Source organism: Lepidochelys olivacea (assembly GCF_965140295.1).
Source record: "Lepidochelys olivacea isolate rLepOli2 genome assembly, chromosome: 3".
In the NCBI taxonomy this organism is placed as follows: Eukaryota; Metazoa; Chordata; order Testudines; family Cheloniidae; genus Lepidochelys; species Lepidochelys olivacea.
In genome coordinates this window covers 14101975-14117944 of record NC_140413.1, presented here as the reverse complement: position 1 = coordinate 14117944, position 15970 = coordinate 14101975, and the positions used below count along the sequence as shown (strand labels likewise).

The 15970-nt window shown below is 42.2% G+C and overlaps 1 protein-coding gene across 1 annotated transcript in view; it reads right to left on the bottom strand.

Moving 5' to 3' along the window:
• Window positions 1-15970, bottom strand: part of MMUT (methylmalonyl-CoA mutase) — a 35212-nt gene that overhangs the window by 16515 nt on the left and 2727 nt on the right. The window contains exons 3-9 of the mRNA XM_084622362.1: window positions 14614-14981; window positions 13003-13160; window positions 10009-10180; window positions 7087-7335; window positions 5081-5192; window positions 2008-2123; window positions 1254-1369 (exon numbers count right to left, since the gene is read on the bottom strand). Coding sequence (XP_084478488.1) covers window positions 1254-1369; window positions 2008-2123; window positions 5081-5192; window positions 7087-7335; window positions 10009-10180; window positions 13003-13160; window positions 14614-14981 — 1291 coding nt within the window. The remainder of the gene's footprint in view (window positions 1-1253; window positions 1370-2007; window positions 2124-5080; window positions 5193-7086; window positions 7336-10008; window positions 10181-13002; window positions 13161-14613; window positions 14982-15970) is intronic.

Below are 15970 nucleotides of genomic sequence, written 5' to 3'. Positions count from 1 at the left end.
GGCTCACTGGACTTGAGCTGCTGGGCTTTAATATTGCAGTGTAGACATTTTGGCTAGGGCTGAAGCCTCGGCTCTGAGACCCCCATGAGAGGGAGTGTTTTAGAGCCTGGGCTCCAGCCTGAATGCATGCACTGCTATTTTTAGCCCCAGAGCCCAAGCCCCACGTGCCTGAGTCAGCTGACTCAGGCTCCGAGACTCAGTGTGGTGGGTTATTTTTAATCGCAGAGTAGACATAGCCTAAACCATTGTTAATGTGGCTGAGATGAGAATGGTGAATGACTACAGAAGATGCTTTACTACTTGAGACAAAGACAGCAAGTGCTTTTGAATAAAGTAGATACGAGTTTTCTATATTAGTCAGAAATGTTTTCACACCAATTTGTGGTGCAAGGAAGGAGGAAAAAACAGAGTGTGATAAGATTTTTTTTCTCCATCCCTTTTCACATCTCAGACACTTTTCATGCTCTCTGACCCGTAAAACAGCAAAGCAGTACATCAAGGAAACCCGTTCATAGTCTGAAACTGATAAGAGCTTGAGCTGTAAACAGAATTTGTGTCAACAGCAACGTTTTAGGGGTAATTTTATTCCCAATATTGCCCTTGAAAATAAATTAATCATAGTTTTAAGAGACTGAAAAAGTAGTTGTATTTGGCTAACACCACCAAACCACAGCAAAGGGTATGCCCATCTGGGCCTCTGAAACACACACCTTCATGGTCAAGGATATTATCCTGCATTAAAAAAAAAAAAATGTATCCCATTTAAAAGCCAAAAGGGTGTATCTATCTGTGATGTATTAAATATGGCAACTTACATATCCAAGAATTATTGGAAAAGTTGAAAGAAATAAAAGGAGTGGATGTGTCATTACACAAAGTAAAACTATTTCCCCATGTTTATTTTTTCCCCTCTCCTGTTCCTCGCACGTTCTTGTCAACCGCTGGAAATGCCCATCTTGATTATCACTACAAACGGTTTTTTTTCCCTCTCCTGCTGGTAATAGCTCACCTTAACTGATCACTCTCGTTACAGTGTGTATGGTAATGCCCATTGTTTCATGTTCTCTGCGTATATAAAATCGTCCTACTGTATTGTCCACTGCATGCATCCGATGAAGTGGGCTGTAGCCCACGAAAGCTTATGCTCAAATAAATTTGTTAGTCTCTAAGGTGCCACAAGTACTCCTGTTCTTTTTAAAGGGAAACAGTCAACTTTTAACACTGGTTACGTTTTCCAACTTTTCTTACTCTACCTCATGCGTGCTGCTTCCACTGCCAGTGCCAATAGGTTGCCTTGACCTGTGGCAGCACATTCTGTTAGTGCAGTGAGACACTGCTGGGCTGCTGCTTCATCTCTGCTTGCTTTTACCTTAGATGAAGGAGAGAAAAATACTCAGTTCAAGTAAGCAACTATAAGGCAATCAAGGAATTCCAATATGAGCTTGGTAAGGTTCCCTGGTCGAAGATGCCTGTATTGGAATCAAATAAGAATACAGCTATCATCAGTATGTTGAAGGTTGCTACTTTATTGTTGAACCTCCTCGGTGCAGATACTACATATTATACCAAACTGAATTTTTTCTTTTGTCATCTTGACAAATATCCAGCAGAGGTCATGATCAGACCAAACTCATCTCTCTGTGTGTGAGGGAGGATTTGAACCCAAGCATCCAATGGTAAAAGGCTCGAGAATCCACTACATCATTTCCTTCTTGCTGGAAAGAGCCATGGTTTAATTTAAATTCAGTTTAACTTTTGTTTAATCTAACTAAATAAGGAGAACAATAAGCAAAATGCAAAGAATCTAGATTTCAGGAATCAGCCTCAGAGGAGAAACTGAAGTGCTACAGACAGCGTCTGTCTCTAAATTGCTGAGTTTAAGAACAGTTTGGCGCTCTTAAAAATGTTTTTTTTTTTTTGGCAAATAGAAAATTCACTGAAGAAAATTTCACACAGAGCTACTTAAAATACAACAAGAATTTGCATTTTCAAAAAAGTACCACCTACCTTTTCAAGCTTCTCAATCTGCTTGGTTCGGACTGAACTGTTATCAATAGCCAAAACTTCAACTGTCTCTTCTTTTTCTAACTGGTACTTGTTTACTCCAACAATTACTTCAGAACCTGTTGATTTCCCACACAAAGATCAAGAATTTAGGCTATATTCAAAACTGCTGAGCTTTTTGGAAAGGTTACAATATTTTATATAGCTAGGTAAGTGATTGTTTGATGTTTTAAATGAAATACTATGTATTTTAGGCAGTCCTACCTTCCAAAGCATTTAAAACTTCTCTCAAGAAAGGATTTAAGTTTACACTTGTCACATTTTATTATGAAGATGATCAAATGTAAGAATATTTGACTGTGTTTTTTATGCTGAAAAGTGACATGTAAAAATGGCATGTTCTTTCTCCTTAAATCTACCTGCAGTCAGAATCACATCTACTTACTTTACTAAATATTTTTAATGACAGGAGCATCGTATGTAAGACATGGGAGATAACTGTTCCACTCTACTTAGCACTGGTGAGGTCCTAGCTGGAGTACAAGGTCTACTTTTGGGCACCACACTTTAAAAAAGATGTGAACAAACTGGAGAGAGAGTCCAACAACAAAATGGAGAGCAAAAAATGAGGAGGAAAGTTTGAAAGAACTGGGCATGTTTAGTCTAAAAAAAGAGAAGATGGAAGGGGGACCTAGTCACAGTCTTAATAGGTAAATAGATACACAGACTATGCTCAGAGATTGTGCCACACTCAGAGAAACTGTGAAACCACCTGATCAACATCCTCTACAGCAAACAAGGAAAGATTAAGAATGAGCTCTCAAAACTGGATACTCTCATAAAAAAAACCAACCTTCCACACAAACTTCCTCATGGATAGATTTTACAAAAACTAGACAAGTCATTTCCAACACAAACTTTGCTTCTCTACAAAGGAAAAAGGACACTAAGCTATCTAAACAGCTACATGCCACAAGGAGCCACAACAATAGTTCCCTTAACCCACCCAGCAATATCGTTAATCTTTCCAGCTATACTCTTAGACCAGCAGAAGAGTCTGTCCTATCTCGGGGCCTCTCCTTTTGTCCCTCCACCCCCACGAACATGATACAGTTCTGTGGTGACCTAGAATCCTACTTTCGACATCTCCGACTCAAAGAATATTTCCAGCACACCTCTGAACAACATACTAACCCACAGAATCCTTCCTACCAACGCTACAAAAAGAAGGATTCTGCGTGGACTCCTCCTGAAGGTCGAAACAACACTTCTACACAGATTGCTTCCGTCGATGTGTATGGGCTGAAATTGTGGAAAAGCAGCATCACTTGCCCCATAACCTCAGCCGTGCTGAACACAACGCCATCAACAGCCTCAGGAACAACTCTGACATCATAATCAAAAAGGCTGACAAGGGAGGTGCTGTCATCATCATGAATAAGCTGGAATATGAACGAGAGACTACTAGGCAGCTCTCTAACTCCACATTCTACAGGCTATTATCCTCTGATCCCACTGAGGATTACCAAAAGAAATTACACCATCTGCTCAAGAAACTCCCTGAAAAAGCACAGGAACAGATCTGTGCAGACACATGCCTAGAACCCTGACCGGGGTATTCTATTTGCTACCCAAGATCCATAAACCTGGAAATCCTGGACACCCCATCATCTCAGACATTGGCACCCTAACAGCAGGATTGTCTGGCTGTATGGACTCTCTGCTCAGGCCCTATGCTACCAGCACTCCCAGCTATCTTTGAGACACCACCGACTTCCTGAGGAAACTGCAATCCATCGGTGATCTTCCAAAAAACACCATCGTGGTCACTATGGGTGTAGGTAGGTGGAATATTGAAGGGGGGACAGAGGAGAGGGGCTCTGTGAGCTGCACTTTAATGGTAAAAGTTGGCTACCCCTGTTCTATACACATCTTAAATTACTACTGAGCAGAAGTTCTCAGACTGTGGCCTATAGTGCATGTGAACGCTTTCTGGGGGTCCATAAGATTCCCCCGTTTTGCCTGCAAAAGTTGTGCACTTATGAAGACTTTGACCAATTTTAGTATAGATACACACATGATTTTTTAAAAATTGGAACAAGGATGGTGGGGGAGGGAAGGGACTGGATTGCTAAGTATGATGGGTGTGGAAACTTTCATCTCTAAATCAAAGTCCTAGTCTTTGACAAATAATGTGAAGATGCTTTAAATCTCAGTTTCCTCAGAAACTACAATGTATGACCAAACAATTTAACATTCTATTTTTAGCTGACTGGGGTTTTATAACAGGTTGTGTTTCCAAAGTCGACTAACATTAACTGCCTCGCATTAACTAAAAGACTATAACCACCATTTAAAAATAAATTCATCTTGGTAGAAAAAAAAAAAAGACACAGAACCTCTGTTTGTTGTTCCTTACTACTCTGAATTAAAGATCTCCTTTAAATGTATTTTCCAAATAAAAGAGATCATATAATAAAGCTCCTTTATTTGGTGGTTTCTGTACCTTTTCTATTTTTTTTAATATTTGAAATGAGATTAAGAAAATGGAAAGTAGACATATACCAAAGGGCCGGATTTTCCTCCAATCCAAGTCAATGGGAGTTTGGCCATTGTTATAAGAGAACAAAAGTTGCTTAAAGCTCAGATAGAAATTTTGCCAGCCACATTCATTAATGACATCTGCTGGCGGTTATATTTTTACTTCAATAGCCATGATTTAAGATACACTATTACAAAATTCAGGCAAGTTCATTGCTATTCATTGTAGGATATTCCTTCACCATGTGGTCTAAAGCTTTGTCTAACCTAGTTTTAAATGTGTCAAGCAATCTGGCTTTCATCACTTCCTGTGGGAGATTATTTCACAGACTAATAGACCCTTCTCAAGAAGTTTTCACTCATATTCAACCTAAAATTTTTCATTTTATTAATTACATTCCATTATCCCTAGTCTAAGAAGTGAAAATTAATTAAAACACTGTTTAAAGCTCAGATCTCCAAACAAAAAAACATAACATTTTAAAACAGTACCTCCGGAGTTAAGTTCTCTCTCTCCCCCACTCTCTGCCCTTACCAGAATCGATCCTGGCTTGTCGTCGGGCAGCACATTCTTCAATCCGGAGTTTGGGAATTCCCTCAGCTACAGCTTTGGCCATTCCACCCATTTCTTCAATCTCATTAATAAGCTAAGAAAGGTAACGAGAATAAATTAAGAGAATGGTTAGTAGCAAGATTCATGAAACCCACTTTTTACAGTCAGTATTATCTAAATCCTTATTAGTACAATTACCTAAAAGTCTCATGCTTTAAATTAATAATCTACCTATATTTGTATAATTTAGCTTTCTTACTTTAAACACAAAAAGAAAAAAAACAGTGTATTAATGCATGTTATTTTACAAAGCAAATAAGAAACAGATTTCCTGCTCCTTCACCTCTGCTCTTGAACGGTATCCAATTTGAGTCCCACATCCTGCAACTAACTCTTCTTGGGCAGAACTTCTGCACCCATGCAGAGCCACACTGACTTTAATGGGGCTCTGTATGGAGTCCCATGATCCCCTCATATGGAGACAGTTGCAGAATTAAGGTCTAAAGCCTCAAACTTGCAAATGGTTATACTTATAACTTTACCCATGTGAGTAGTCCCATTGACATCAGTAGAACTACTTATGCAAGTAAAGGTTTCAGAGTAACAGACGTGTTAGTCTGTACTCATGTCCACGCTAGAACGACGGTTATTTGTACCACGTTATCTTCAAGTCTTGCTCTGCTATTGCTGCAGGCTGTGCCCTGCTGCTCTTCTCCCCACAGCCTTAGCTCCCACTCCGTAAACCCCCAACCTGTTACACACAGGGTGTTTAAGATGCTCTTCCACAATACACCCCCTGAGGTCTTCTGGCAGGAAGTGTATGGGGAGGGGAAGAGATGCTGTACCAAAAAACAGTTCTAATCCTTATAGTCTCAGGTAGATTGCTGCAATCTATAGACTGCAGCACCTTAGTTGAGATTGTAGACGCTTAGGTGTGCACATGGGTGGAACATCTCACCTTCATTTCCCATTGAGTTTCCCTGGGAGATGCAAGCACCCAATCAGGATCCTATTAGAGGGCACCAAAAATCAGAGGTCTCCAGACTTAACAGGTCTGGCTCATTTGTCCAATGTGGAAATATTTCCCTTTAGAATGTGTTTAATTCCAAATATGTACTGTATTCTCCTAGGCCTTAACCTAGCAAACTCCTGTATTAGCAGGAGTGTTGTAAGCAAGAAACGAGAAGTAATGCTTCTGCTCTACCCTGTGCTGATTAGGCCTCAACTGGAGTATTGTGTCCTGTTCTGGGAGCCACGTTTCAGGAAAGATGTGGACAAATTAGAGAAAGTCCAGATAAGAGCAACAAAAATAATTAAAGGTCTAGAAAACATGACCCATGAGGGAAGATTGGAAAAATTGGGTTTGTTTAGTCTGGAAAAGAGAAGACTGAGAGGGGATGTGATAGTGGTTTTCAAGTACATAAAAGGTTGTTACAAGGAGGAGGGAGAAGAATTGTTCTTCTTAACCTCTGAGGATAGGACAAGAAGCAGTGGGCTTAAACTGTAGCAAGGGAGGTTTAGGTTGGACACAAGGAAAAAACTTCCTGTCAGGGTGGTTAAGCACTAGAATAAATTGCCTAGGGAGGTTATGGAATCGCCATGATTGGGGATTTTTAAGAGCAGGTTAGACAAACACCCGTCAGGAATAGTCTAGATAATACTTCGCCCTGCCATGAGTGCAGGGGACTAGACCAGATGACCTCTCAAGGTCCCTTCCAGTCCTATGATTCTATAAAACCACTTAAATGCATCTGTAACGCTAGGCAGTGAGTAGTCCTACTCACTTCAATGGGACTATGCATGTTTAAAGCTATACTCATGCGTAACATGCTGTGCTGGATTTGGACTTTAATGGTAGGGAACTTAAAAATAAATGCAATACACTGTTCCCTTTTAAGAATCTACTCTCACACCAAATAGCTGCTTAAAAGGCATTTCTTAAAACAGTCAGTGCCCTGTAATTAAAAAAACCCTGCAGCACAACTGACCTTTAAAGCAGCCTCACAGACATCATTGGTAAGGGATTCCATCAAGTAGGAACCCCCCCATGGATCTGCCACTTTAGGAATGCCAGACTCCTCCTGTATAATAATCTGGGTATTCCGAGCAATGCGAGCACTTTTCACTGTAGGCAAACCCAAGGCTTCATCAAATGAATTTGTATGCAAAGACTGAGTACCTCCAAATACGGCTGCCATTGCTTCAACTGCAGTACGGATAACATTGTTGTAGGGATCCTAAAAGCAAAAGGAAATCTCTGAAGCACGAAGTGGCTGCCATGTAACTGAGATGGTTATTTTATCCTCAAACAAATGGATTGAAAAAAGTGTTAGGTTTTTGGTATAACTGGATCATAAAAATGTATATTATACAAAAACCAGCCAAATTAGAAAAAGAAAAGAGCAGTCATATGAATGCCACCAAATTGATACATATAAGGAACCTTCTATTGAAAGATGAAGATCCACAAACAAACATCCAAATTATAAAGGTATTGGCCAAGTAAATAAAACAATATCCTTCTAATCCCTCGTGGCATCTCATAGGTTTGTCATTCAAATGATCAGACAGTTTTTGATTTCACATTTCTAGGTGGATTCACTGTTTGTACTTATTCAGTGCCTTTTATCAGAGGGCCTAAAAAAGCCACTGCTTTAAGTCAGTTAATAAAGCCGCTCTTTTATTATACTTATTTTACAGAAAAATAAATGATTTGTGAAAGGTCATACACCAAGAGCTGAAAAAGAATCTAAGCAATTCCAACCCTCCCTCCAAGTTCTTTGCTCTACATACTATCCCTTACTGTTTTTTTTTTTGACTGCTTTAGAACCTGTTGAAAGTTTTTAATCTAAATATCACTTTTTCATTTTGTTTAGAGTAATAATTTAGATGGAGAATACATTTATGCATATCACAAAAAAAGGCTATGTTACTTTTTCATTTGGAAAAGTGACAGCAACAGGATTTTGAAAAGATTGTGTTGAATTAGCTGCCACAGAATGCTCATATTAGTACAATGAATGCAAGGAACTCATTAACTTGTGCAAATAAAATTATACAAATACTACAGAATTAATAAAAACGACATTTCTCAGTTCAGTTTATCAAGTTCCACATACATAACTCATTTAAAAACCAGGCACAGCTCTACTTCTCCACAGATAATACACATACTGAGGTGATCTGAGGGGACGGTAGAATGATTAGATTTAGACAAAACTACAAAAAATGAATTCCGATTTTGTACAGAAGGATTTTCCTCTCTTTAGCACATGGGACTGGAAAGACTAAAGAAACAATTAAGGGAGGATGCCAAGATGGAAAGCAAACAGGAAAGCCCAGAAAAAAAAAAAAGTACACTTTAGGCATGAAATTAGGATTAATTTATTTGCTCATTAGGGCACTTCTTTTCACACAATATCTGCCCCAGGAGGAAGTCTGTACATTTCTCGTACATAACAAATGTGAAACATACATGGCCATATTCAGGGCAGCTGAACTTCTCTTCAGGCTCATTCACACAAGAAAGTTTAAGTAGTTTTAAAAAAAATGATATAGTTAAACCAGTGCAAAAAGGTTGTGTATGAATGACTTATTTTGGTTTAGCTCAAATCAACTGGGAACAGGTGTATCTAACATATGCTGGATCACGTCTTGTTTAGACAAAGCCCTTACATTCTGCCCATTCACAAACATGGACATTACTGCGCAGAACAGGCTGTGGGAAGGGTTTGTAAATCTGCACTCTAGTAACACTTGGACAATATTCAAACAATAGTTTCTATTCTATCTAACCAGTAGGATACATCAGTCACCATAGTATGCAGTTGTCACTAGTTTAACCTGTGACTGGAGTTGATTTAAGTTCTGAATTCATTTGTGGTGTCTCATTTTTTTGTGGGGCTGCATCATATTAGCTGAGTCAGCATATTTTGTTGATGCTGCCCCTTAAATTTCTGATTTGGATATGGACATGATGTCAGATACAAAACATTTCCAGATGAAAGAAATACAGATATTTAAATGAGAAATGTTTTAGTCTGATCTCTTTTAACTTAGTCACAAAGTCATCCTGGGCAGCATGTAAATGAGGACATCACAGAGCCCCAAAGCTATTAGATCTGCTACACTGCTGTCTCAATAAAGCATCAGACGGGCAGGCATACAGTAAAAGCTGTGTTATCCAGACCTGTACCAACCGGAAAGCTCTATAAACTGACATTTCTAATCTTCATAGAAAGTTCAGTTTATAGTCCAGTTGGTGCGGGGCCGGCAGACCCCCTACCTGGCTCTGCGTGGCTCCCCAGAAGCAGCATGTCCCTGCTTCTCCTAGGCGGAGGGATGGCCACGAGGGGTTTGGAGTGCGGGTGTGGGGAGGGGCATGGACTCTGGAAGGGAGCTTGGGTGTGGGAGGAGGTTCAGGGGAAGGGGTTGGGCGCAGGAGAGGGTGCGGGATGCCGGACCCAGGGGGTGCTCACCTCAGCTGGCTCCACCAAGTGGCAGCCTGTTTCTGCTGTTCCTAGGCAGAGGCATGGGTAGGCAGCCCCGAGCACCGGCTCTGCAGCTCCCATTGCCCGAGAACTGCAGCCAGTGGAAGCTGTGGGGGCGGCGCCTGTGGGTGGAGGCAGTGTGCACAGCTGCCTGCCGCGCCTCCGACTAGGAACAGGTCGCCATTTCTGGGGAGCCGCCCGAGGTGAGCTCCCCCCAGATCCGGCATCCCACACCTCCTCCTGCACCCAAACTCCCTCCCTCTTAGTTAACTGACATTTTTCACTTACTGGCACCCTCTATTTCCCCAACATGCTAAATAAAAGAAGCTTTTACTGTATTAGTATGTATGAATCAGTAGAACAGTTTTACTCCTAAGAAGATCACATTTGTAGAAAAGCATTTAAAATTCAAAATCCAACCTGCTCGGTAAGGGACCATCCTGAGGTCTGACAATGAGCTCTTAGAAGAAGAGATTTGGGTTCCTTGGGCTGAAACATTTTCTCTATTAATTGAGCCCAAAGCCGTCGCCCAGCTCTTAGCTTAGCTATTTCCATGTAGAAGTTCATACCAATTCCCCAGAAGAAAGACAGTCTGCAATAAGAGCACATGTCCAGGACTTTAATTGTATAGGATAATGAGCAATATAGTTCCCAGAATTCTCCATTTTTATTGAGGAAGAACAGCAGTCTCTAGGATCACCATCTGGCCCTAAAAAGAAAAGGAGTACTTGTGGCACCTTAGAGACTAACCAATTTATTTGAGCATAAGCTTTCGTGAGCTACAGCTCACTTCATTGGATGCATACTGTGGAAAGTGTAGAAGTTCTTTTTATATACACACAAAGCATGAAAAAACACCTCCTCCCACCCCACTCTCCGGCTGGTAATAGCTTATCTAAAGTGGTCACTCTTAGTTTTATTTTTGAGAATACAGACTAACACGGCTGCTACTCTGAAGCCTGTCAAAATAAATAGTAATTACCTACTTCACAGGGTGGCACAGAGACTTAATGCTTGTAAGGATTGGCTGGGATGATTTAATTGGGGATTGGTCCTGCTTTGAGCAGGGGGTTGGACTAGATGACCTCCTGAGGTCCCTTCCAACCCTGATATTCTATGATTCTATGATTTTGAGAGAAAAGAAATACAATGCATTGTCATGAAAGTTTCAGAAGTGTCAAGGATGCAATTGGCACACAGAGTTACCCTCTCGACCCTAAAAGTGCTCTCTTCGAATCAGGTTTCAGGCATTCTGACAGGGCAATGAAGGGAAGTTCACACAGTTGCTGTGTCTGTCAGTGGATGAAGGTCTTAATTTTCAAGAGAGACTAATATGGCAACTGAAACACAATTAAATAAAACCTGTCTAAATATACAAATGAGGGGACTGGAGAACTTACTTCACACAAAAGAGACAACATTACAGCTCACTGTAAGTCCTGATCTTTGAGTTCACTCAGCATGCAGAGTCTACTGTCCAAAGGTTTAAGAATCTATTTCCCAATTCAGTGAGAGTCTAACTCCAATTAGAATTAATGGAAGTCACAAACATACATTAAATATGCTTCTTCTAGGCCTTCTGATTAACCTCAAGTGTTACATTAATTTAATATTGGATACCTGTCAGCCTACATAGCGCCATCTCTATTTGTAACTTTTCATAATCTGCAGTTATGATCAGGACTTGTGATTCTGGTGTCAGTCTGACAGCATCTAGAGTTGAACAAAATCCTTGGAGCCAACTCAAATTATTACTACTAAAGAAAATTGATACCTAGGCATGCCCTCAGTTATGTGAATTCTCTTGTGATATTAACAGAATTTTTAAAGAACATTTCAAACAGTGTTTTGTTGGTTGAATATAGAGAGGCATAAATAAAACTACAATATGAAAAGACACCAGAGGGCTGCAATACCTGTTGATTAGAATCATAGAATATCAGGGTTGGAAGGGACCCCAGAAGGTCATCTAGTCCAACCCCCTGCTCAAAGCAGGACCAATTCCCAGTTAAATCATCCCAGCCAGGGCTTTGTCAAGCCTGACCTTAAAAACCTCTAAGGAAGGAGATTCTACCACCTCCCTAGGTAACGCATTCCAGTGTTTCACCACCCTCTTAGTGAAAAAGTTTTTCCTAATATCCAATCTAAACCTCCCCCACTGCAACTTGAGACCATTACTCCTCGTTCTGTCATCTGCTACCATTGAGAACAGTCTAGAGCCATCCTCTTTGGAACCCCCTTTCAGGTAGTTGAAAGCAGCTATCAAATCCCCCCTCATTCTTCTCTTCTGCAGGCTAAACAATCCCAGCTCCCTCAGCCTCTCCTCATAAGTCATGTGTTCCAGTCCCCTAATCATTTTTGTTGCCCTTCGCTGGACTCTCTCCAATTTATCCACATCCTTCTTGAAGTGTGGGGCCCAAAACTGGACACAGTACTCCAGATGAGGCCTCACCAATGTCGAATAGAGGAGAACGATCACGTCCCTCGATCTGCTCGCTATGCCCCTACTTATACATCCCAAAATGCCATTGGCCTTCTTGGCAACAAGGGCACACTGCTGACTCATATCCAGCTTCTCGTCCACTGTCACCCCTAGGTCCTTTTCCGCAGAACTGCTGCCTAGCCATTCGGTCCCTAGTCTGTAGCTGTGCATTGGGTTCTTCCGTCCTAAGTGCAGGACCCTGCACTTATCCTTACTGAACCTCATCAGATTCCTTTTGGCGCAATCTTCCAATTGGTCTAGGTCCTTCTGTATCCTATCCCTCCCCTCCAGCGTATCTACCACTCCTCCCAGTTTAGTATCATCCGCAAATTTGCTGAGAGTGCAATCCACACCATCCTCCAGATCATTTATGAAGATATTGAATAAAACCGGCCCCAGGACCGACCCTTGGGGCACTCCACTTGATACCGGCTGCCAACTAGACATGGAGCCATTGATCACTACCCGTTGAGCCCGACAATCTAGCCAGCTTTCTACCCACCTTATAGTGCATTCATCCAGCCCATACTTCCTTAACTTGCTGACAAGAATACTATGGGAGACCGTGTCAAAAGCTTTGCTAAAGTCAAGAAACAATACATCCACTGCTTTCCCTTCATCCACAGAACCAGTAATCTCATCATAAAAGGCGATTAGATTAGTCAGGCATGACCTTCCCTTGGTGAATCCATGCTGGCTGTTCCTGATCACTTTCCTCTCATGCAAGTGCTTAAACCTCAGTGTCCGGAGTACCAGATCTCACTCCTTGACACTGCAATCTTATGCTAGTTAAAAAGTCAGCCTGTGACATGGAAATTATCTTTGTTACTAGCACAGTTAGGAATGTCAGAGTCCAAACGTGAAATTAAAACCTAGAGTTTCTATTCATTTTCCAAAAATCAGCTAAGTACTTGTGAATTTGTTTTACCTACCTTGGTGCAAATTCATCAATGGTAAGACCAGCTTGGAGTCCAGTTCTGCAGTACTCCAATCCATCAGCTATAGTATAAGCTAATTCCAATATGGCATCAGCTCCTGCCTCCTGCATATGGTACCCACTGATTGAAATGGAATTAAATTTTGGCATGTTCTGTGTTAACAAAAAAGCAATATTGCAGGGAGGGCAGAATCAGATAATTGTACTATTAGGGCTAGATTCGCAAAGAAACTTAGGCACGATGATGGCGAGTGCTCTAACCACCAGGCTACAGAGTCATTCCCATCCTTGCTCTCTCTTTGGTGCAACCATTCTTGCACAGTGGAACAGCTTCAACATTTGGCTAGGCACTTACCAGAAAGGTGGTAGATCCTGTTCAAATTCCTTTACCCACTCAGGTGGACCGGGGACTTGAACCAGGGGTCTGCCACATCCCAAGTGAGTACCCTAATGACTGAGCTAAAAATTATGAGGGAGGTCCTACTCCTCCTCACCCATCGCCATTTTATGTAAGTTTGTCTGAAGGGCCCTGAACCGGTAAGTGAGTTCTGAGCATGCTTACTGGATCAGGCCCAAAGGCAAAATAGGTTGAGGAATACCTTTGATCTGCTACTTCATTGCTGTGGGGATTACAAATTCAGCTGACTGGCATGGAACAGCATTGGCAAAAGCAGAAACAGGCACCTAGGGAACATTTACTCCAAAACTAAGATGCTGCAGAAGTTTAAGGGCCTACAGGGCTCAGGGATAGCTGAGCAGGGCCTTTGTGAATCCCAGTGGGGACTGATTCTGGGATTTAGGTGGCTGAAGTGGCAAGTTGGTGCCTAAGTTCTTTTATAAATCTAGCCCATAATGCTTAAAGACAACCCCATTCATTGTAAATTACAAATCAAAAGTAAACTTGTTTCTGGCCAAAGTCTTCTACTTAGACATTTATACTCTACTCATCACCTTGATATTCTGCTGCTTTTCCTCCTTAATATAGCCAGTTTGTTTCTACTTTTCTGCCCCAACAGCTAATTAGTTGTTTGAGCTTTAATTATCTCCCACCACGATTACTAAAACCTCATCCTCTGGTCTCCTTGATGGTTACACTGTCCCCCTCAAACCTATCTAAAATGGTACAGCCAAAATAGTCTTCCGCAGCCAACATTAAAACCACTCTTTTTTAATCCCTCCACTGGCTCCCCCTTGTCCTGCATTTCAAAAATATCGAACTTCTGCTTGTATTCAAGACTCTGCAGCACTCTGGCCCAGCCTTCCCTTGTCTCCCACCTTTGTCTTCTTCCATGCTGACCTCTACGCACAAAACAACCTGCCAATCCCCATTTGTCAAGCTTTCTCCAGTGCACCACGCACATCCTTCCTAAATCTCATTTCTTCCTTGCTGTCTACCGATAGTGATTAATATCTAATTTTCCCCAAATGATCAAGATGTACATACCCCATTGCCATATGATCTTATTATTGTAAACCTTGTACTTCCCATCCTGCATTGTTTGTTACTAGCTACCATGGTATCTTTCTCTTTGTTCTGTAAAGTGTCTTGTGCACATTTGGGCACTGCATAAATAATATAACAGAAGCGAATTAAAATAAAGAATACCTTTGATGTGTACTGGAAGATGTCAGCAATGATCCTCATCGATGGTTCTGGAGGGAAAATGTATGTATTTCGAACCATGAACTCCTTGAGTATATCATTCTGGATTGTCCCAGTAAGCTTGTCTTGAGGCACCCCTTGTTCTTCCCCAGTTACAATGAACGTGGCCAAGACAGGAATTACTGCACCATTCATTGTCATGGAAACTGACATTTTCTCTAAAGGAATTCCATCAAAAAGGATCTTGGTGTCTTCCACCGTATCAATGGCAACTCCAGCCATTCCAACATCACCACGGACTCGTGGATTGTCTGAATCATAGCCACGGTGGGTTGCCAGATCAAAGGCAACTGACAATCCTTGCTGTCCAGCTAGGTTCATGAAAACAAACAGTAAAACAAGTTTGCTTTAGGAATTGTAATTAACTTTATTTTATGTAGTCAAGGTCTCAACTGATCCAATTTGTGGTGTCACAGGCTATCTTCAAACTTCTCTGGAGGTCTATTAGTTTCTGTGGAATTTAAACTTTCATTCAAAAAAAGTTTCTAACTCTTACTGTGGTAAAGATAATCATGTTTTCAATGTGCATCAATGCAGCTCTGAATCTGTGGTCAGAGAATGAAAAAATAGCTTTTTAGGGCCAATTGCTGGCACCAAGTAGGGAATAAAAGGCCCAAAACATAGTGGAGCTGCCACTGGGCAGCAGAAACAAGCTCTGTAGTGGGGCGTCATGTCATGTGTGTTATGTAGGAGGTCAGACTAGATCAGAGGGGGGCAAACTACGGCCCACGGGCCACATCTGGCCTGTGGGACCCTCCTGCCCAGTCCCTGAGCTCCTGGCCCAGAAGGCTAGTCCCCAGCCCCTCCGCCACAGCCTCAGCTCACTGCGCTGCTGGCACAATGCTCTGGGCAGCCTGGAAGCGCAGCTGCAGAGCCACGGCCTGACCCGGTGCTCTGGGTGGTGCACCTGTAGCATTGCCAGCCACTGATTCTCCAGGCAGCGTGATAAGGGGGTAGGGGGTATTGGCTAGAGGGCAGGGGAGTTCAGGGTGGTGGGCAGGGGGCGGGTGTGTGGATAGGGGTCGGGACAGTCAGAGGGCAGGTATCAGAGGGGTTGGATGGGAGAGTGGTCCCGGGTGGGCAGTCAGGAAAGGAGGGGGGGCTTGGATGGGGCATCAGGGGGCAGTCAGGGGTGGGTGGTCCGGGGCTGGTCAGGGGACAGAGAGCAGAGGGCAGTGAATGGGGCAGGAGTCCCGGGGGGGGGGGGGGGATCAAGGGACAGGGAGGTTAGATGGGGCAGGAGTCCCGGGGGAGCTGTCAGGGGGCAAGAAGCAGGGACGGAGGGGGGTCTGATAGGAGG